Raw genomic sequence first — 23,488 nt, forward strand, 5'->3', positions numbered from 1 at the left:
TGAATTGCTGACACGCTACATTAATATTTACACCCACTCAAAATTATATAAAATACAAGCATTTTATTATTTCTGAGTTCAACAATATTGCTTAGAATTACAAAACATCTACATTGTCTGAAATACTGAAGGTTTAACAAAAGCAGCAATCTTTCTCCCCTTCCCAGTCGTAAATGTCAGAAAATTATTAAAATAAAAATATTTACCACATTACATAAGTCACAGACCTAGAAACATTACTGTCAAGTCTTAAACCAGGTAACTTAAACATAAATGCAAATGGCAATTGGCAGGTGAGCACAACATTATTGAGAGCATGAAAGTAATTGTCTGTGCTGTAGGTATTCCAGTTTTTTTTTGTTTTCCAGTCAAAAAAAAAAAAAACCCAAAAAAACAAAAAAACAAAAAACAAACTGTGTTTAGCTAGAAATTTAGAAGGCAGACTTGGCTTTGTGATGAACACATTAGTGCCTCTGTCATTAGCGGAAGAACCACTCTGGTGATAAGTGATGAACACATTTTTACAATAATGGCAAAACAAACCTGTAACAACATGGTGCAACTCAATTCCTTCATTGTGATGCATCTCCAAAGAAATATCACAGACTTCCACATATGTGCTTAAATATACACATACTGAACGCTACAGTGAAATTTCAACCTCTGAAACATACACTCAGCGTATTTTGTCACAGTAGAAACTGTGTGTATTTACTTGGGTTGAATTTTGCTGTAATACAACTATTTAAATATTTTTGGTCCTTGCGTGCAAAAAAAGCCTACTTGAAGCATTTTTCCCCTTTCTCTCTTTCTTTAACTTGTTTTTCAAGGACATATTGATTTAGGGTTTTTTTAAGTGCATGACTTTTCAAGTAACTAGTCTACAAAAATCTATAACCAGTTTAAAATAACAGAAAGAAATTCCAAGGAAAAGCATTTTTACAATCAAAGGTAACATTCTGAACATTTTTTTTAAAGGCCATATAAAAAGAAATTGATCGTGTATAGATTCTTATATTTATATTAAACAAAAAAATTCCTATTGTATTCAAAATTACTTTCTCAGCATATGCAAACTGTCTTCCCTTATTCAGAATACATTAATTTAGCCTATAAAAATACAGTATGGACAAAGTCTTTTCATTCCCTGACATAAGAATTCACAATTTTGACACAAAAATTGTAAACTTTTATTACATTCAAAATACATCTCTTAAGTCTTTAGAATTTAAGTTCTGAGGTGTTGGCAGTCAGAGCTCTTGGTATACAGCAGAAGTACATTATTGCAGAGCCTTTACACAGAAGTAGATTTCTAAAGTAAAGAGAAACTTACTCTTCCCATGTGTTTTTGCTACCAGGAGGAAAAGAAAGGCTTCCTGCTATGAAAGGTCTGTGTGAATGCGTTACTCAGATGAACAATTCGGCCTTGGCTTCCAGTGCTACTTCGCTCCACAATCACACGTGGCATCTGAACAAGCTGAATGGGACTCTTTTCATCCTTTAATGCCTGAGTAAGGTTTAGTATCTAAAAAGAGTAAAAGCAGGTGAGGTTAGGGTGCACAAATAAAACTGTGGCTAACAGGCTTATAAGTTTAGGTGCCACTCTTTAACCAATTCTGTAAAGAACTGTACTGCTGAATAAATTAATTTCAAAAGATACCTATTGCAAGTAGAAATATTTTATTTATTTGCTAACATGAACACATCCTACTGCTGTCTACCCTTCCATTCTTTTCCTGACTATTTCATGCAAACCTTTCCAAATTTTCAGAAAAAAAGAGTGAAAAATCTAAGAGCATTTTAAATTTAGCACATCTCTTGAAAGCACTGCACCACTAGTGAAAAACACTACCTCTAAGAAGGCCATCACCATGATTTAACATAGCATGTACCAGCAGTTTAGCTACAAATTATTTTCTTCTCAGAAGATATGAAGCCATATAATAAGCTCATAAGAATTCCAGTGCTAAGACCCAAATTCAGCCCTCAACTCCCAGGAGTATGTTATCTTTCTTCCAAAACTTCAGTGCTCATGGACTGCCCTCATAACTTACGCCATGTTCAATGTTATCCGGCTGAAAACTGAAACAAGTACTCAATTTAGCTCTAGTGACACATTTGCATTATCCTTAATATCAAGCCCTTTTTCCCCAGCACAATGCCCCTTTCTTCCTTGTAAGACTGATCCTCTGCTTATTGTACTCCTTCATGGCCAAAGAACCCTGACAAAGTCTTTTGCATTATTTACTGCAATTTGGTTCTGCCAGCAACTCTACTTGACATTTACATTCTCAAAGTTCTAAGGCAATCTTTGTAGATGTGTTACCCATTGCTTAGACTCTACATTCCTGAGAGAAGTGTTTCTTTTGGGATTGAAACCCTTCCCAAAATTTTTTCCTTCACTTCATAGAAATAGGCTTCTATGTTTGGTATCTTAGATTTAAAGACCTTGACTCTTCCATGCCAGGTATGTTTCCCTGCAGTTCATTTATCTAGATTCTTCATTTTATAAATTCTCATTTTTAAGGATGCATTTAGATGTTTTGGATATGCTGCAAATTCATCCCAACTGAATGAATCCCTTATAATCACTCTTAATTATATCATTAATGTTTTTCCTCAAGCATTTTGTCAAATAACAGATCCCTTGTAGCCAATTGTCTCATCAGAAAAAATCTACTTAATACAGTTTAAGATGCATGAGTATTTTATGAATCCATCCCAGTGACTACACAAACTTCTCAGAAGAGTTATTTCAGAAGCAACTCCCCTATAATTCAATTCAGAAAATAAGGCTTGCTGTCTTTTAGCTACCACACAAAATATGTTAACTGTGTTGTTTGACTAAGCAGAGCTGCAGTCTTGTGCAAGGTACATCTTGATATAGGATATTCTACAGTGAAAACATTGAATGAAGACACTACAAATTGTCTGGCTTAAAACTATCCATGTTGAATTTATGAACACAAGGACTAAGTTTCAATAAATTCAGGGTAAATCAGACTATTAATTTGGCTTGACCAATTGCCTCACACTTGCAGAAATCACTATTTTATGCCTACAATGAAATAAATTTGTTCTTAGCTAAAGCTTTTTCTCTAGTATTTCATACCAGGCATAAATTGTAAAATAAGAGGAAGATGGAGAACTCCTCTCCTTTCTTACCGTAGTGTTAAAAAAAAAAAAAAAAAACCCTACCAAAAATACTTTGGAAAACAAAACAAGCTCAGCACTTAACTATTATCAAATTTCTAACCTGAAAATGGCTGAGCTGTTATGAAGTACATTTGATAGAATGAAGAAATTTTGTTACCTAATATTGCTTTCAATAATCAAGCCAACTCTCTAAAATAAAGTCACATTAATTTTAATAGCGTAATGAAATCAGACATAAAATTTTCCATCTAAATGTATTACTCTCTTTCATTTTTAACATACCTGCTACGAATATACAGTTAAGTCCTCCCCATCCCCCAAAGAAACAATAAAACAGAATTAAAAGCATTTTCTGTAAAAATAATTAAAAAAATCAGCATACACTTTCTGCTGTTTCATCTACCCACAAATAAGAACAAACTCTAGAAAGAAACTTAGTCCTCTCAGATGAAAATATCTTCAAATGTCATTCAGTTAATAGGAGTTAGTTTTTGTAACTCTAAAGAAAGCAGTGATGATAAATTAAATACATAAATAAAAAGTAATAAAGCAGTCTTACCTGCCCTCTCATAACAGACATCTGGTTTTCAAAAGTAGCCTTATCAAATCCTTTGTCAGTCTTTATTAAGAAAACAATTTATAGTAAATAACCCATTTGTTTTTAGCTATATATTTAGCAAGTAAATTCATCAATATCATAATATGCATATTCATATTTACCCACACTATAATAATTTCTGAAAGCTTCAAATAGAGTGCTAGTATGAATTACAAAAAAGTCTATTTATTGCCTCAAGTTTACATATGTGAAAATGAAGACTGTTCCACATAATAAAATAAATTAGTGGATACCACTTTTGGGCATTGGTAAATACCAATAGGTGGTAGATACCATGCTTAATATTATCTCACAATGTTACACTGCTCTTTCTGTCATGATAACTCCAGCAGAAAAATACTTCCTCCTTCAGATTTAATAACACTTAATTAACAAACACAAAGGCATTTTGAACTCAAATGAGTTGAGGATGCAAATATAGCAAAAATGTGTTTCAGGACCTAGTTTTGAATTACAGCAGCATTTTCATTAAAAGTTTAAAATTTCCAATTCTTTCAATCCTTAATTGGATTATTTCACTTGAACATCTGACACAAATGTTTACAAAATGTTTTAGAGAAGGACACTCTTTACATGTCAACACTGTAGACAGTTTCAGTATCTTTAAAGTGAGTTTGACTTTCAATACGATCAAGATTTCAGCTGCTTAGCACAATATATGGATATAAAATTAAGTATATGAAAGGTATAGAGATACTTTAAGTTACATTAAATACATTATTTCCTCAGGCAGCTACAGTTTAAGTATACACACCACACAGGTATGTTAAATGCTGTTTTTACACAGATCTATGCTGTAAGAGTAAACTGGCTTTAACTGATTATGTGAAACTTAGATATGGTATAGGTAATTCATTTTCGGATTAGTTAATTACTATGAATTAACCACATTGGTGATAGTTTCCTTATAATTACATAAACCCTTTTGACCGTGCCAATGCCAAAGGTAAAATAGCATAGTATCTTGGAATTCAGAAGTTAGATGGTTATTCTTTTTATGCATGTAACTGTCCCATTACAAGTATCAGCTACTTATTACTACAGTAATAGCCAATTCAAAGAAAGCCTTGATTCACCTTAAACAGCTCATAAAGGTCCTCACAAAGGTCCTGTACAAAGTTCATATCAGAAAGGTGAGGAAGGACGAGATCTCTGGTCTCCTGAGAGAAAGGAACTTTTGCTTGAGGAAGCCAAGCCCAATGGAAGGGATCTAATGCAGAAAAACATTACACTTAATGATAAACAAGAAAAAATTAAATTCTGAGTCAAGTACTCTACTACCTACTGCAAGTTCTCAGTAAGGCCCCTTTTCCCAACATTGTTACCCCACACATCTCTTTTGGCTACAGTTACCAGAGCAGCTTTACAACTGCTAAGCCATTTTTTCAAACAGTGAAATATATTAAGCAATAAATACTCAGTTAAAGCATTAAGTAAAAAAGGTATATAAACTAAACACTGTAAGCAAAAGTCAAGGCCTTTCCCTAGTTTAGTAAGGTAGTTTCCTTTGGAATAAAATAATAGCTGCAATGAAATAGAAATCTTTCTGGTATTTGACTCATATGGAAGAATTAACAAAAAAATTACTATTTTAAATATATTTTTATTTTTTTAATGCCTTCTTCTAAGCACATTGAGAGAAAAGCATTCAAAACTTTTCATGTAATTGCTATTAGACAGTTTTTATCAACTTATATTGCAAAAGCAATTAATATTACCAGATGTTAAACAAGACACCAAACTATCAGTTGCAGGAGCTGAAAAAAGTCCCTAGCAGCAGGACAACCCTAAACTTCCTAACAATGCCCCAGCCCTTTCAGTCTGACAGTCCAGCCAGTTTTTGACATTCTTCATAGTCTGTTCAGTTCATATCTCACATTTCCCTACAAGAATACTATGACAGAGTATATAGAAGTTCTTACCAAAGACAAGAAAAAAAAAAAACCAAAAATCAGTATTCACTGCCCTGAAGCAGTCATCATTAAAAGCTGCCTAGTTATCAAGCACAGTTTGTCCTTGGTAAATCCATGCTGGCTTTTCCATCACCTTCTTGTTCTTCATGTGCCTGAGCACAGCTTTCAGAAGTCATTCCACGCTCTCACATGAAGATTGAAGCAACCTATCACTGCACTCTTGAAAGAGTGACAAGCAAACTGCATTACAAACAGCATCAGCCAGCTCCCCCTGTTTCCACTGCATCCCATCTACTCCTATGAGCTTCTGTATGACCATTTTCCTTAAATGCTCCTTTTCTTCTGCTTTGGGGATTCATTCCCAGGGGCTCTACTCTTATGAGCTCTGAGATCCAAGAGACAGAGAGCTAATCTTACAAGTGAAAACTGAGGTGAAGTCAACATTGAGTAATCTATTCTTTCTTAAGCCTTTATGCCTTTGCTGCACTTTTCTTCAGTCCCACTCTCACTTCTAATTTACTCAACCCTTTCTTGTTGCTCTTAATGTCCTTTGCCAGCTCAACTCCAGCTGAGCTTTGACATTCCAAACTCCATTCTTGCACTTACAGAAAAATTCTGTTTTTTCAGGGAAATATCTACATCTTTCCTTTTTTTAAAAGTGTATTTAAATTCTGCATCGCAATTCAGTCAGGATTTCCCTGTCCATCCATGCTGGACCAACTTCCTGCCTTTTGCAAATGCTGCTCACTGGCTTTAAGAAGGTTATCTTCAATGACAAAGCAGCTCTAGTCATCAAAACCATGCTTTAGAGGATAAGAGACTACAATTTGTAAAAATTATGCTACAGGTTTACTTTTACAAAACTATCGCACACCTGTCCATCTGCAAAAGAATTCTAAAGGATCATGCAAATTTATTCTTTTTGATTCTGAAGTAAAGATGGTATAAAATAAGCAATAATTGCCATGTCTTTAGAATAGCTACAGAAGTGACTATAGCCAAGAGATATGTAGGACAGCATCTATTTAGTATCAAGACAGAGACTGCACAGAATTCTGGGTGGAGTACTTAACCAGCCTTTGACAGCATAACTAGCCCACACAACTGCCAGAATTACCTGACTGGATAATAGCCCTCAGAAGTCAAAGCAAGGGGTGCTTCCCTCCTAATGATAAGTAGTCAGAATTGTAGTCAAAAACCACTTCATTTTAACAGTAATAGTATTTTCAAGCAGATGGAAAATCAACTAATTAAATACTAACTTCTACAAACAAGGAAAAACAACCTGCCTACTTGTCCACCTACAACAGTACCCTTCATTTTGAAATAGAAATTTGGCCAACAGAGGAACAACTTGCAAATCCTTGCAATCGAGTTATTTTCCACTATGTTTTTCAAGAAAACATGTTTGCTAAATTCTTCCAATTCCACCATTATATACTGTACTGTGTTTATGAGTGTCCATGTATTAATGTTGTTTAAAGGTAAAAAATATGAACAAGAACCAAATCACATATGCCATTGCAAAAATGGCATTTGTTACTAACCTTCTGAAGAAAAGTACATTATTAAAAAATTCAATATATAGCTACAGTGATGATTTCTTAGTTTCTTACTACAACAACACAAATAAAAATTACTTCTTTGGAAGTTACATATCCAAAAGGAAAATGATTGCAGAATGAAGTACTTACATGCCCTCCACTCATCAGGATGCTTAAAAGGAAATGCTAAACCATTGTCAATTGCAGCAATTTTAATAGATTCTTTAGTTAAAGTCCATTGGCTATCCTACAGAAAAAATATTCAAAAAGTAAGTGACACTTAGGTGCTTACACAAAGAGCAAAACACATTAAAAACACTAAATAATATACTTTGTAGATTCACTGGTTAAATTCAACTTAAACAATATAAAGCAGTATTCAAATAAACTACACCAAGTATGATTTCTTACTCTACCATCATCAAAGAGAAGCCCTTCCCCAAACACAAGATATGCAGAGCAAAAAGGGATGAAGAAATGTGTTTGAGTGACAGTGGACATTGTTACTGTTATTATAGCCCAAGCTAGTAGAGTAAAAATACAGAACAATAAAAATAATTTCTAGCACTGTTCTACCTAGTCTAATCAAAATAGCTTTTCCACTAATTTTGCCTACAGTAATTTGTAGTTATCATGTTTCTTGATACTATGAACCGGGATTATGCCCTTAATCTCCAGCAAGACCAAGTTACAACAATGTAAAGAATATAAGTTTCAGAGTACAATTCTCTTACCTTATCTGACAGATCAAGTCCATCATCTTGTTTTTCGTACCTGACTAACCAGTTGTCGTTACCTCTGTCTTTAAACAGGAAAATGCATGTTACACTGTGTCATTTATAAAGAAATCATCACCTAGAGTGACATACAACAATACTGTAAACTGACACTTTACCCATGGAGGTAGACAAAAATGTTCAAAAAGTGTTTTTCCCATCACATGTGGTTTAGTTTTACTGAAATGCACAGGCAACCAATTCAGTGGAAAGACCAAATTTACCATGTGTTCTTAGGTATGTATTACTTCTTTAGGCTCCCCAACTGACTGAATATGCAGCAAAATATCAAGAAGGCCAAAAGAAATTATCTTCATACATTTTATGCAGAAAGATTGGTTGTGATGTGCGTTTTTCCTGAGGAAAAATCTATCAGACCCCAAGCTTAATTTTTAAGCTTGTTTTAATGCTGAGAAAATGGAAATGGAGAAGGCCTCCAAAAGTATAGATAATGTGACCTCTGACTACATGGAGAAAACAGACTCTGTAAAGATGGAGAAGGGGCAAAACTGAACAGAAGGGCAAGAAACTGAAAATGTCTGCATTGTTCAGACAAAACTGAGATATGAAATGCTCTGAAAAGGTCTTTCTGACAGAGAATGACTGAATGGATTTGTAGGACTTCCTGTCATTTTAAGGTGTTCCCTTAAGTTTAATCATCATCAGATTTTCATGTTCTATTATGATTTCCATATTCTATTATGATCTATCTATTAGATGAAGGTAAAAATCATCCATGTAATGATGTTTTGCATTTTGAGTATTTGCCTTACAATTTTAAAAATGTCAAAAAACTCTAACTCTTTGGAAAAACTGAGTTTTATTTGATAAAGCTGACAGACCATGGCAACAACTAGCAACTATTATGTTCTTATGAAACTTTCTTCTAGTTTGCTTCTAAAAACAGAATTTGAGAAAAGGAAAATGAATTAGACCTGGTATGTCTGAAGAAAAGCAAAGATGCCCATTTCTGCCAAATTAAAAATTGTAAATATAAAACTGCCTTTGGATTCCTCAAGAAGCAATTCACCTACATTAAGTGGCAGAAGAATTACAGCATCTGTGTGATAAAACAAGAGTGCAGGAGAACTGACAGGCACACATTGCAGTGGCCTACACACTTCAGTGCCTACACAATGAATATGAACCATTATGAGCTGGTGTGAAACTGTGCTATTATCAGCTCCAGTTTAGAATAAAAGGAATTGCAGCCACGGCTTTTCTTATGGGTCCTGAAACCTCACCATCCTTTATCCTAAACAGGGAAACAGTTAATAGCATATGCACAGAATTAAAGCACAATGAAAGCATTTGTTCTTGTCTTCTCACATTGCTTAAAAATAGTAACAATCAAAGAGCTGTTTGGACTGTTTTCCTACTGCAATATTTACCATATTAATCCAAAGTATTTTTTCAAATGTAAAATGCATCTTTATGGCCTTCGATCGTAGGAAAAGCATCTGAAATGCACAAAAAGCCTTAAGCACCAGCTTTCAGGCAGCACTGATTTCTGCCTCACAAAAATAGATAGATACCAAGAGATACTAACAAATACCTGTATTTCTGATGACATAATCCAAGATAACCAGCCTTTCAAATTGTGACTGAAATTCTTTCCTTGTGTTCTCAGGTAAAGGATCAGCTTCAAACTTCCTGAGCCAGTAGTCAGCTTCCTTATATCCTTCAACAAACAGCTGGAAGGAGCCAACCTGAAATATTAAGAAACTGCATTTGGGAAATGCACATGGGTAGGTCACATAAGTAATCAAATAAGCAATAATTAACAGAAACATTCATTATATACTTTCAAAGTTCACAGCACAGGAAATATGACACAAAAAAAATTAAATTAAGTAATAAATAAATTTCTCTTTCCTTCCTATATTCTTAAAAAAGTTAAGAGTTAAATCACATAAGGGTGAGTTTCTGGGGGTTCTGGTGGTGGTTTTTTTTTAAATATTTGTTTAAACTCAGTGAATTTGTCAGGAATAAAATATAGCTAGGCAGCTCAGTGTAAATGAACAGTTAGTATTACAAGAAATATATGAAACAGAGAGAGAGAGAAGTAATGCCTGTTCTCTTTTTCATTGGAAATACTTGTTTCAATAGTTCAGAGAACACTCACTAAAAATTACAAGAGAAAAATCTTCCTCTCTGAAAAGCCTTAAAACTTCACTGGTAAGAACAGCAGCACTAACCATTTTCTTCAAGACAGATGCTTTTTGCAAAAAATGACTGAAATACATTTCCCAAAAGAGTCCAAGGAAGAACACGAGAGTTGGCATAGGCTCCATACGTAAGTGAAAGGTGCACAAGATTGAAATTCAAGAACTTATATTTGAGAACTAAAATGCAGGTAGATAAACACACAGCATGTGGAATAACCACGCTCAAAAAAGCTTGCACAACCCATGTCACATGGATCTGAACTGCTGGGAACTGACACAAGTGGATTACTCAAACTGTACGTAACCTGTGTTATAAAAGCTTAAGATTAGAACACTGTAGTGATATTCTGGGGATACAATAAGGCTCACTAGGCAAGAAAGAAGTGAGATTTTTAGGCAGTGTAGTCTGCACATAAGACAAAAGGGAGGTAGGAAGAACATAACAGCAGGGTATCCAAAAAAATAGAAACAATAGAAGGGAAATAAATAAATAAATAAATTTTTAAAAGTACATAAACTGCACAGAAAAAAGAGATTGACAATATCAAAACATGACACTTAAAGGCCTGGTAGTAAGAAATCAATAAATAGAGCAAAAGTGAGATATACAACAATTAATATGTTACTACTCCAGCAGAAAACAGAACTGTTAACTGAAACAAGAAGTGAAAAGATTATTAAAATGGTTCAAAAGAAGGAATGATGTAAGAGTGGATACATGTTGCATGGAAACAGTCGTATCAAATTTCAGACAGTTTTCAACAAGCAGCACATTCTTTTGTTCTATCTTTGAAGTTACTTATAAATATCCTTTTTTAAGAAAGGTTTTATGTAAGAATCAGGAAGTGCACAAATTAGTTATTTTTGATCTTACCTTAGGAGGTAGTCCAATTCGGTTAAATTTTTTAGCAACTTTTGGCACTTTCTCTAAAGCATATTTTTTTCCTCTTGACTTAGCACGATCTATTGCACTGTAATTAAAGGTCTCGCTGACAAGCCAGACAACCTTAAAATAAAAAGTTAAACAGCTCAGAATCCCTTATTATTTCAACAGTCAATTTACAGCTAATGTTATGCTCAGTTATATTTTTTTAAACTAAGCAAGCATCAGGCATTTTCAACAGATAAATTTTATAAGAAAAGGTAAATATTTCCTATTTTACATATCCCAGACAAAAATGGGAATTTTATATGCTGATTTTTGCAATTTGCATCTCATCAAAACATGAAGTACAAAAAGTATCAGAAAATACTAGAAAGTAGTTCCAAAGAAGAGATTCAATTCACAGCTCAAAATTATCCTTTAAATCAAAAGTCACCTTTTCTACATCAAATCACTGTGCCTTTGTACTTGCAATAGTTTATAAATTACTTATTTATAGCACATTATATACAAGGCTATCTACACAACCACAGTTCAGAGACTGACAAATATGTTTGTTTTTTTTAATTCAGTAATTTGTGTGTTTTAACTTTTACCTTAGTTTTAGGTACAACTCCAAGCCCCAGCTTCTCATCCACAAGATAGGCACCAGCTTCAGAGAGATATCCCTGATTTGGAACAAGGCAGCCTCTGCCAAAGCAGCAAGGACAGCAAACTTTGTGAAAATATTTGGTCCATTTTGGATTTAGATGTCCATAAGGCTCTTCAGATTTTGGTTTGAAAACTCCAATAATTTTCTAAGGTAAATAATATAAAATTAAATAATGAGCTCTTTGAGTTGCAAAATAGTAAATTAGTTTAAAAATTAGATATTTGAAAATACTAGTTAAATCTTATCCCATGCATTAGACAGTTGCTCATTTTAGATGATGAAATAATAAAACTAACAAAATTTGATTCCAAATGAATTTATCATTAAGTGCTTCTTTAGATTAGTGCAAATGCAAAATAGATCTTCATAAGAAAAAATCCAAACCAACATTTACTTTTTCAAAACATTTTGTCAAAATTCAAAAGGACTGAATTTACCTATATACATACATATACATATATATACACATATGTATGTATATAAAGTTCCTAAAAAAGGAGGTTTTAATAGTAGCTTTAAAAACAATTTTCAGCCCACCAACAACTTGCTTACCTGCTATTTCAGAGATGTAATTGCTCCAGGAAAGTGACAAATATATAGAACAGTAAAAAAATCAACTAACTTAATTTCTTTTAAATCTATTTTTCTTATTACCCTGAGTTTGAATGTATCAAAATGGCCATCAGCTATCATTTACATTACATTTACATAGTAGATCTTAAAATTAGTCAGAGCCCTTTGTGCAGTTTTGGACACTATACTTCAAGAAATCTGTTAACAAACTAGAGAAAGCTAAAAAAAAATTAGAATAAGCACAAAATATATTAATAATGAAAGACAGTAGGAGCAGTAAGTGCTTAAACTAGGAGAAAACTAAGACATGGTGAAGTATGGAATAGGTTGCTATGGAAAAGAAAGGAACAACACATTTACTGTTAACAGCCCAAAAAATGACAGGCTTAAAACCCGGCAGATAAGCTGCAAAAAAGAAATCCTTTAGAAACCTAAGTGCAGCTTGAGACTGGAACAGGTGGCCAGGTTCTGCAGTCTCCAAAACAGGGTGCAACTAACAACAGGTTGGCTAAACATTCCTCAAGAACCATGTTCAAACAATGCTGGCTCCACAGCACAAGCATTAAATTGGCAGTTTCTCAAGGTGTCTTCTACATAGGGTTCTATATTTGTTAACCTCAAATCTCAGGGTTATTACTACATTAAAATATATAACCTTTCAATTATCTGTAAAACTTTGGCCTAATGCATAAAGTTCACATAATGACTCCTCTGTAGCTCAGGTGGAATGCTATAGAAATGCTGCATCTTCATCCCTTCTTACTGGACAATGGGAAGTAAATCAAATTCTTTCTTATAAATACTCAAGAACAACTGTTTATGAAGCATTTTCACATCTGGGTAAGTTACTAAATCCTTATGAAAAAAGTGACTATCTCAATTAGCTAAACACTGCCTGCTGTTGTACCAGCACTCAAAGCTGATTTATACTCATGTCATGAACATGTTTGCTGGCAGTCAGAAACAAGCAGTATTCTTCAGTAGCTGCTGATTCAGCTGGATTAGAGAGAGGATCTGACCAGCTGGTTTAACTTGTAGAGATTTTTCAACCAATTTCTCCAAGACAATCTTGCTTTGTCCAAGATTGCCCAAGACTAAGTAACTAGAGAAAACTTAATTTAATCACTTTATAAACAGATACACAAGACAGCAAGTATTAATAGCATCATGCCTCATCCATATATTTTTATTAATTCCCATTAACTACAAGGAAAACTAAGTTACAAAATACCATTATTTGCATTCATACTATAAAATTAGTGTCCTATCAACAGAGTCAGGAAACAAATTGACAAGAATTGTCTTTGGTTTATCTGTTATTCTCTGTTATCTGTGATTCTAAGGTTGCATTCAAAACCTTGAACACAACTGCACAGAGAAAATTCAACTTAGACCTACACAAATGCAATAATTATTCTATGCAATGTGAGAGGTCAGCATGTTTTTTGAATACTTAATTATTTCTTATTTTTTTCTTTTTAAATCACAGCATTTGGTATACTACTATAGTCAAAATCCTAATGTTAGGTTTAGAATTGTTAAAAAGTTATATAATTTTTTGCTATTGAATCACATGTATCTATCTACCTGCTTAAAGCAAAGCTAGCAGCTTTGCTTTTCTTGGAATTGTTGTGGTGTATTTAGAAGTACACGCCTAACCTTTAATTATCTCTTCTGAATCAGTCTCTGGCTAATACTTCCTAGTAAGTGCCCATCTAAAATAGGAGCTTAGCTCATCCTATTACCAGCCTGGACTGTACTGTGCTATACAGTCAAATCTAGATATGGTTTTCAAGGATTTGCTGAAGTTAAAAACTTGCTAAACTTTGCAGAGCCACTGCTGTTGATGACCAGAGTAAAACCAAAAAGTTCAATCTGTAGAACAAGCTACCAAGGCCAGTCTTAATTTTGCCAATCAAAATGAATTTATAGACTGACTATCAACATTAGCAATTAGTTGAAACTGTCAGAAACATATTGCAGTAAAATTTGCAGCAGACACAATGTCTTTTATTTATTGCTTACACAATCAACAACAAATGCAGAAATATTCAAGCCTTCTGTAATAGCCCTGCTTAAGTACTGAACTCCATTCCAGTATGCAACTATATAACTTTTGCCAATAAATACAAAAAGCTAATTTTAATTATGCAATTTGAAGTTTAACTTTCTGATAGAACCAAACCAGCACAAAAGGTGACCTAATGGAAACAGCTTATTTTATCTGTAATTTGGTATTCATTTTGGGCAAACACTTCAGAAGGTGACCAGTAAAAAGGCTTAGCACATCTTTAATGAGCTCTCTCCCAGCATAAGAAAGAGAAGATTACTCAAGAGGAATTGGAGAAAGCAAGTGACAGAACCGGTCTGAAGTAGAATGATGCAATACTCAAACAGGATCTGAAATCCATTCTACGCATGAAAGTTGCACTATTGACAAAATGAAATTTTATCACACCTTTAATATGGATAGCATAGATAACATAGATAAGGTCTAGAACAAAAGCAAAGAATAGAAGCAAAATTTAAAATCTTCTAAGCACTTGGTATCTTTACTCTCACAGTCCCTAAATACTTTCATATTTTGCAATGAACTTTTTGAACCGCATAAAATAAACAGCCTTTGTTTCTCAATCTTAGTTTCTACTAAATACTTACATTCAAATTAATGCCCTACATAAGGGAAGAGGGCAAGTCACTACTAGAAAATTAACTACAAACAAAAACACAGCAAAAGAAAAGTAAAACCAATAAGAAAATCACCACATGAGAAATAAGGAATAATATGGCCCATCCAAAATACCGTGGTTATGTTTATATTAAAATGATGCATAAATACTCTCTCACCATTGCCAGGGCTATGGTATGATGTCTTTTCCCTAGTGATTTCTCTACTAACTTTCTAATAATAAAAAAAATCAGCATTAAGAAAAACTCAAAAAACTTAGTCAGTTGTAAATTATTTTTACCATAGCACTCTAGAACATTCTTTAGATACATAACGCCCAGAAACTTTGAAAAACTATTGATCCAAACCAGTATTTGACTACTTATATTTTTTTCCTATTGCACATTAAATAAGATATAAATATTTTAAAATACTACTTTAAAAAGAGCATAAAGTTTGAATAGGTGTATATAAGCACAACATCAGAAAATCTACAAAGATGTAAGCTACTAAAAAAGAGAGTGAAGCTGGAACTCTGAAGTTTTTATATTTACAGCATTGCATGCGATAGCAAGAATCTCACAAAGCCATTACAGAAATATTTCTTTTGCTTCAGGTTTCAAAAAGAGAGAGAGAGAGACCCTCCTTTCTATTTTCTCCACCAGAATGAAGGGATTATTACTAACAAATGTTCCTGGAACACAGGTATATGAACTGAGTTTTCAGAAGATTTTGAAGCGGTGGTTCTGCCACTTTCCATAAAAATAAAATCATAAATGGACATATTTATTTATATTAAAGTCAGGTAACTACTCTCAAAAAAAAAAAAAAAAAAAAAACCAAAAAAAACCACAAAACCAAACAAAAAAAAAACCAAACTTATTCAATAAAGTGTAAAAGCTATCACCAGAAAATTGCCATTAAAACAAACTAAAAACTATGAAAATTAACTGACAAAACAGGAATATTACCACCTAAATAAAAGGAAAATTACTGTTATGGGAATGACAAAAATCTTGAATATGCTCTGAAAACCTAGGCATTCAGAGTGTTCCAGTTTCCATTTCCAGCACAACTGAGGTCTTCAGGATTAATAAACACCTACCTCTATCTAAGAGCTAAAAATTGCTAATTGAGTTTAAAATAAAATCAGATGTGACAAATTAACAAAAGTTGAGCAGTTGGAGGTCTTATTTTGTGAAATGTCAGTAGCAAAGTATTTTTAATTTAAAGAAAATAATATGGAAGTATGTCTGAGACATAATTTCCTCTTACTAAATAAAGCTAACCACATGTTGCTTTTCAAGAGACTTTCAGGTAACTATTACTTCTCTGTCTCAAAGTTACCTTAGGAGACCTCACTGATGATCACTATTCAAGGTACTATTTACCAACTACAGAAGGGAAAAGCAAATCTTGCCATGGAGAAAGCAAATCTTTCAGCTAAGATTCAGTAGACAACCATAAGTTAAAAGGTAGATTTGATGATATCACTCTTCTTGCCCATCTACGTATCACATAAGAAAGGAGACATGACCCAAATTAAAGGCTATTTAAGAAGAGAAAAAAAATACAGGAGGCTTAGCTAAAGAAACTTAAACCACACTGAAATCAGGAGCTCAGTTGGGCAAAAATCAATTAAGACACACAGAGAACAAGATTCTGCACAAAGGAATTCCCGAACTGTTTTCAGATGTTAGAGAACCTTTCATTCTCTCCATATTTCTCCGGTGCAGATCATTAAAAATGTGATAAAAGTGCAGCAGAAATAATAGCTACTGTGCCTCAGGTTATGCAGCAAGGCGTAATTAGAAATCTAAGTATTATTTGCATTGATTTTTCCAAAATAAATTTTGGCATACAATAAATTATTAAATAACTTATCTAAATTAATTTGCATATAGATAGAATTTTTGACTTTCCATTTTCAACTTGCTGCTGATGGTGTGCCTGACTTTGCAGTAACATGCTCACCCCTTTTGGATCCTTAGCAAAGTAACTCCCACTGGATCCTTGAGAGATTCTTTCTGGAAAAACTCCACACTCTATAGCTTGTTCTGTTCTCAGAATAATTTCTGCAAATTCTGGATCATCCAAAAATATATTCATATCTGCAGTATGTCCTGAAAAACAAGAAAACAACCAGTCTTAAGTGCAACTTGTACTACAAATTAAGCATAAGCAAACACACTGATAAAACAACACCCATCCAACAGCAGGCTGAAAAATCTGGTCCATTTAATTTGTACAAGTTTTTCCACTGATACATCCACATCTAATTAAGTAAATCAGCCAAATCGGCGACAAAAAATTTGAGACTGCCACTGCTAAGTGTCTACAATTTTCAAGAATTTATCTTTCAAATATTTATTTACAAAACAAATCTAAGGAAAAAAAAAAAAAAAAAGTTCAAAGTCACAACTGTAAAAAAAGTGTGAAAAATTTTAGTATTATTTTTGTGTCCTGTCGATTAGCCACTATTAGAACAGTACTGTACCGCTCATTTAAGAGCTTGGCTAACATGTTTAGTATCTGCTAAAGGCAAGGAAGTTAGTCCACTGAATAATCTGCTACATGTAGCACTCACAAGGGGCACCAGCACAGCAGGGAGGTACTGCACATGGGCACCATTCCAGCCTTAAAACACTGTAAGCAACTTGTAGCATTTATTTATCAACTGATCAGATCGGGTCTGTACAGTATTTGGGCAAACTCTAGGACTCTATGCAAACATTTAGAAAGACAAGAAAGAATGGTGCCAGAATACTGCTGACCTTTTTCTTACTTCTTCACAAGTTTTGATACTGCAGAATATTATACCTTCTTTTAAGGCTAGGATTGTTTCACGTGTTCACTGAGTGCATTCTAATGGGCCTGTACATTAGGGCTCATTTCTGCATTAACAAACAGCTACATTATTCTAAATTAAACATTTATGGATAAAGTTGCTTTGTTCCCATTTCAGCAATTGAAGAAATTTAGCATACATCCTTCTGGAATGACAACCAACACAGAATCCATGCAAAAAAGATAGTCCTTAACATTTTGTAGAGAGTCAAATTAAAACCAAAGGGAAAAGGAAAAAGGAAAAAAATAAACCAAAACTTGTTTTTTTTTTGTAGCTCAGGACAGTTTTTGAAGCTTTTTAGAACATTACCACTTGCTTGCATGTATCACTTAAAACAGTAACATGGACTCCCAACAAAACAGTCAAAAAGCATTAAAAATTAGGAAAATCTTAGTGTAAGTTGGCAACAAGGAAGAGAAACCTTAAAGCAGATAATTTTTAAGAATCAATAAGTACAGCCCATTGGATCAGAATCTAACTATCTGGCCAATACTGCTGTGATAAACTACACTAAGACTTCAGAGTAGGACAAGAAGAGGAAAGGAAGAAGTTCAAAGGTTTTCCTGTTACAAAGTATTTAAATGAGTTAGGGAAATTAACCAAAATAAACTTATTTTTATGGAAAAATTCACTTTGAATCAGTGGTTCTTATTTCAGTCAAGCCTCAACTATCACCACACATCTACATTACATCACACAACTGAGCTCCAACTATTACGTATTTTTGTCAGGGAAAGCAAAATCAGGGTTGTGGATTACACTGTTACCAAATGAAGTGCAACAGCAAAATCAGGGTTGTGCACTGTATTGTTACCAAATGCAGTGCAACATCCATGCTAAGTTGTTCTGCTCAATTATCTTCCAGAAGAAGAAAACCTACAGGTGAACTTTGTATCACATGGATTGCAGTTGACTGTGTGGAAGACTCAGAGGTCAGTTTTTAATTTCTGTGCATTTATTCTAGAATCTAGAGGCATTAAGTAGTCTCAATTCTGAGGAAATTCTTCAACCATGTCTTTTCTAACTTAAAAGATAACTTCTGAAAAAATATTAAAATAACAACAAAAAAACCCCATTGCACTGCATGCTGAAAGAAGAGAAATAATTTTTGAAACTCATTATTTGCTCAGTATTGCTACTGTGCTGCTAGGAAGCATGATACAACAGTGATGTGGCTGTACAAAAACACTTAGAAGGAAACTAGCAGTTTTAAGGAGTTTATCAACCCTCTCCATATGAAAATAAACCATACTGATTGAAGATAGTATTTGTGAATGTGGCAGGGTTTGGGGGTTTTTTGAGTTAGTTTATTTTTTAAAAATTATTTTAATCAAGTTTTCCACTGAGAAAGCATGTTATGCCGCAACTTATTCCCAGTACAGTCTCTAAACTTACAATTGTAACTAATTAAGGTTTCTAATGCAATTACTCTTGAAAATTACTCCTCTCATTAAACTCCCACTAAGGAGACAGAACTCACACACACACAGTCAAACTACCAAGCTTGAGAACTTTTTTCACATGTAATTTGGATAAGGCCCAAGTTTGTGAAGCTGCTATACTGGAATGATGAAGACTTGCCAAAGAAGACACAAATTATCAACCTGTTCTTCCATCAAGTTAGCATGACATGAGCTAAGCTACACTAACAAAGTTTTTTGCAAGAGTAACATGTATGAACTCCTTCACACTAAGCTAGAGGTATACTTTTTAAACATTAATATGATTAAAGGTAGCTCCTTTAACCAATTCCATCTTCTATTGTGGCCATAGCTCCATTAAGGAAACACTCTGTGCTGCAATAACATACATGAATAACATCTAACATGTGAAACAATCCTGCACTTCAAGGGTTACATATACAGAAAAGGTAAGGACAAGGAAACAAAAGATGAGATGCTAATCAGTATCAGTTCTGAGATTTTCTTTCACACTTTTGGGGCAGATTCCAAGTAGTACTCTGCATTCAGCATCCTACTTGTTTCAGTGCTGCAAGACCCACATCTCTAACCTCCACTCTGAAGCATCAACTTCTTTTTTTAAAAACATTTTGCTAGAAGCATATCTCCTTAACAGATCTTAAGTCTTGTAGGAAAAAGACAGGAAAACTCTTAACATTTTAATGGCATGTTTATATTACAGGTATGGACTACACTCAAGACCAATGCTTAAAAGACGAGATTTTTCTGTCTATGGCCAAACAAGTAAAAGTTCTCTGTAGTTACTAAAACAGAATTATTAGCACAACTTATTTTGTTAAACTTGATGATGGTGGGGGGATGTTCGGATTTTTTTTTTAAGTACTCTATTGTTGCAAAAGAAACAGTGTTGCCAGTCTCTGGCAAGAAATCCTATACTATAATTACAACAGCAAAAACAAAGAAGTGAGAAAACTCCACATATTTCTGTCAACAAACGCATCTTAGATGTATACTTCTATAGAAACTTCACAGGATCAGAAAGTTTGAAAGTCTAAAGAAAATAAAGTAAGCAAAAAATATCGTGTAATTTATCATTTTGCTAGCATATTTAGAGTTCAATAATGGGCATGCTTATGTCTCTTTTCGAATTAATAACTAAATCTGGACTTTCACATTGTGTTTGTCTCTTCAATAACTTTGAAAATATAAAAAGAAGATATACTTTTATGAAAACCAAAAATATGACAGTAGAGCCCATATCTAAAACTCTTAAAGCATGAGATTGTAAAAAGTGAGCATATGATTAAAACAAAGAACAAATACAGGCTGATTTTTTTTTTCAAGATGAAACGATGAGAGTCACAAAAAAAGTAGTTAGTGGGATAGGCAAGTCAAACTGAAAACTCGACATTCCTCCAAGTGCTCAGGAAGCAGCAGCCAGTTCCACCACAAAACAGCATTTAAAACATGCAAAGCCGTAAGTTTCATACAACATGACAGAAACAAAGCAAGGCCCAACAAAGCAGCAGACGGAGAGCGGAGAGAAGTGACAGTGGAGGCACTCAGGAAGACGTAAATGAGTTCGTGCAGCCTTGCATATAGGGACAAAGCAGTCGAACTTATATCCGTTTGCAGCATCTTCCCTCCATTATCAGTCAGCGAGCCATACATCAAGAGGCCAGCACACCTCTGCCCCTCAGCGATGCTATGCCATCGGACAGTGCACAGCGAGCGCACCTCAGTCCCGATAGGCGTTTTCGCAGCCTCGCTGTCAGGACAGAGCACGGCAGGGGCTGCTCCGCCCCCGGCCCCGGGCCGCCATCCCCAGCACACGCTGCCGCTCCCCGCGCGTCCCGCCAGCGCCGCGGCCCCCGGCCGTACCTGCGGCGGCGCGCCGCTCCCTGTCCCAGCCGCCGCCCGCTCGCCGCCCGCGGCCGCCGCCCCATGCCCGCAGGAGAGGCTCGTCCTCTCCATCCCCCTCGGGTCCCGAGTCCTCCGAGTCGTCCGAGTCCTGCACCTCCTCGAGCCCCGGCTCCCCACTCAGCCGCACGGCCCCGCCGGGGACGGCTCTCGCACTCTGCGGCCCCCGCAGGGGCTGCTCCGCCTGAGGCGGCGACGGCGGCGGCTCCACGAGGAGCAGCAGGCGCTCATCAGGCTCCTCCGCACCCGGCTCCGCCATGGGCGGCCGGGGCCGGGGCCGAGCGCGGCGGGCGGAGGCGGCGGCGCGGCCGGGCGGGCTCGGGGCGCTCCCGCCGCTCCGGCTCCGGCTCCGCCGCCCGCGCGTGCGCGCGGCCCCGCGCCCGCCCCGCCACCTGCCTTAAAGGGGCCGCGGCTGCGAGGGCTCAACAAAAACATCCCTGAAACTCGCCTGGGTTCTGCACCTGGAGCAGGCTTGCCTCCTGGCCACCACCTGCCATAGCCTGCCGCTCTCCCTACCCAAACTTTGCACCATCACGGTAACTTCCAACACGAAGCCTAAAAACAGTGTGAAAGAAAACAGTATGAATACATTGCCATTATTTCCCTGTTCCCCCATTACCCATGTGTGGGGGTTCTTTCTGACCCCCGGGTGCTCTATGGCACCAAACTCCAGAGCTCTATAGGCTCCTACTCTGAGCTCTTAGGCTCCTACTTGACGGGTAATCTTAAATAAGCAAAGCAGCTAATAGTTAAAAAGGTTATTTATTACAAAGTACATCTTATTACAAAGCACATCAGTCTCAAAAGGCAATAGCAAAAGCAATGACAAAAGCAGTAGCAATAAGCAAATGGCTAGAAGCCAGAATGGCTAAAAGCTACAATAGCTTAAAGCAACAACTCTCCCAATACATAGTCTTATATAGGACCTTTCCAACAAGTTAAGATGCAAACTCAGACCACCACTCTTTAGCCTATTAGAATTCTATTTCTTAGCACACCAGGTTACATATAACACTATGCATACACTCTATCGTGTTCTAAGAAACGTAAGCAATATTCTTACTATAACTCTATTATGTCTAAGTCCTGTCTACAACTGTGGTCCTGGAGTCTCCACTGGAGATATCAGTATGTTTCAATCTTCACTAAAACACTCACTGCTATTGAGGCATTTGAAACCTTTTACTTACTAAAAGTATTAGAACTCACTCTAAAACTTATTCAATCCCTGCACTCTGATTTCTCTCTGAATTCTTCAGAGAGACCCCGGACTCAATGACTCCAAAACACGTGTTGTTAACTGGAAAAAAGAGAATTCAACTATAACTCCAACATACTGCATCAGATTCCAGCCTGGATGCTTTCTCCCAACCCTGTCTATAGAAGAAGGGATTTCCTCAAGTTTTGGTGAAATATGGGAGAAAGATACATGCATTAAATACTTGCATAGAACTGAGATTAAGGGTTATACTGGGAGCATATCAGTTCTCAGATAAAAATAGTAATTGTATATATTTACTATTCATTTTTCTTGTAGTTAAGAGCATGGTATAAGAATTTAACATATGCATAATCTGGATTACAGGGGAAAAATCACTTTTCTTGGTTACTGACAAAATATAACCTTCCTGAAATGCTAGCCTTGTGTTTGTTTTGTCTAGGGTTGCCTGTCAGCAAATGGACTTCGGAATTAAGCTGAGTGTCATTTAGTTATGTAACTACTAATATCTGTAATATTTGATAAAATCTGTTCACGATTGCATTTCTGTTCTATCCCTTTCTATTAAAAGTGAACTCAGTCAACTGTGACTCCAGATAAATAGCCATTTGATGCCTAGTAAACACATAAATGGAGGTTACAGCAACTGGGTGTAATTTTCTGTAGAGAAAATTGTATGGATGTTTCTGTGCGAAGCAAACAAAAATATCAGACTAAAAAGGAGAAGTCTGACATTTTTCCCAGCAGATTGTTAAGTAATACTGCACCTCCATTTAGCTACAAGTGAGTTGTGGCTGCTGCAATAATGCTCCATTGAACAGTCAATTCACAAACTTTTAAAAAGATTGAGAGTTCATTATTTTGAAAAAAAAAATAAACAAGAAATAACTCATTAGTTATTTTATAGAAAGGCCTGGGTTGTAAGGGTCTTAAAGGTCATCTATTTCCAGTTCTCCTGCTATTGACTAAGATGACTTCCACTAAACCAAGCTGGTCAGACCTCCATTGAACCTGGCCTCATACACTTGCTGAAACGGGGTATTCACAACTTCTGTGGGCACTCTGTTCCAGTCTCTCACTAGCTTCATAGCAAAAAATAATAAAAAACCTAATTTTTTTCTGGTTTAT

At 35.4% G+C, this 23,488-nt stretch overlaps 1 protein-coding gene across 1 annotated transcript; it reads right to left on the reverse strand.

Annotated features, from left to right (window-relative positions):
* Positions 1 to 43: 43 nt before the first annotated feature.
* Positions 44 to 21,499, reverse strand: PI4K2B (phosphatidylinositol 4-kinase type 2 beta). Its single transcript, XM_056489367.1, has 10 exons — positions 21,103 to 21,499; positions 16,927 to 17,075; positions 11,656 to 11,856; positions 11,051 to 11,182; positions 9,564 to 9,717; positions 7,967 to 8,034; positions 7,383 to 7,479; positions 4,852 to 4,985; positions 3,716 to 3,775; positions 44 to 1,525 (listed from the first exon to the last, which is right to left on the reverse strand). Exons 1-10 carry the CDS (start codon positions 21,398 to 21,400, stop codon positions 1,352 to 1,354), a joined length of 1,467 nt encoding a protein of 488 aa, XP_056345342.1. The 5' UTR covers positions 21,401 to 21,499; the 3' UTR covers positions 44 to 1,351.
* Positions 21,500 to 23,488: the final 1,989 nt, after the last annotated feature.

Source organism: Oenanthe melanoleuca, chromosome 4 (assembly GCF_029582105.1).
Source record: "Oenanthe melanoleuca isolate GR-GAL-2019-014 chromosome 4, OMel1.0, whole genome shotgun sequence".
Taxonomy (NCBI): domain Eukaryota; kingdom Metazoa; phylum Chordata; class Aves; order Passeriformes; family Muscicapidae; genus Oenanthe; species Oenanthe melanoleuca.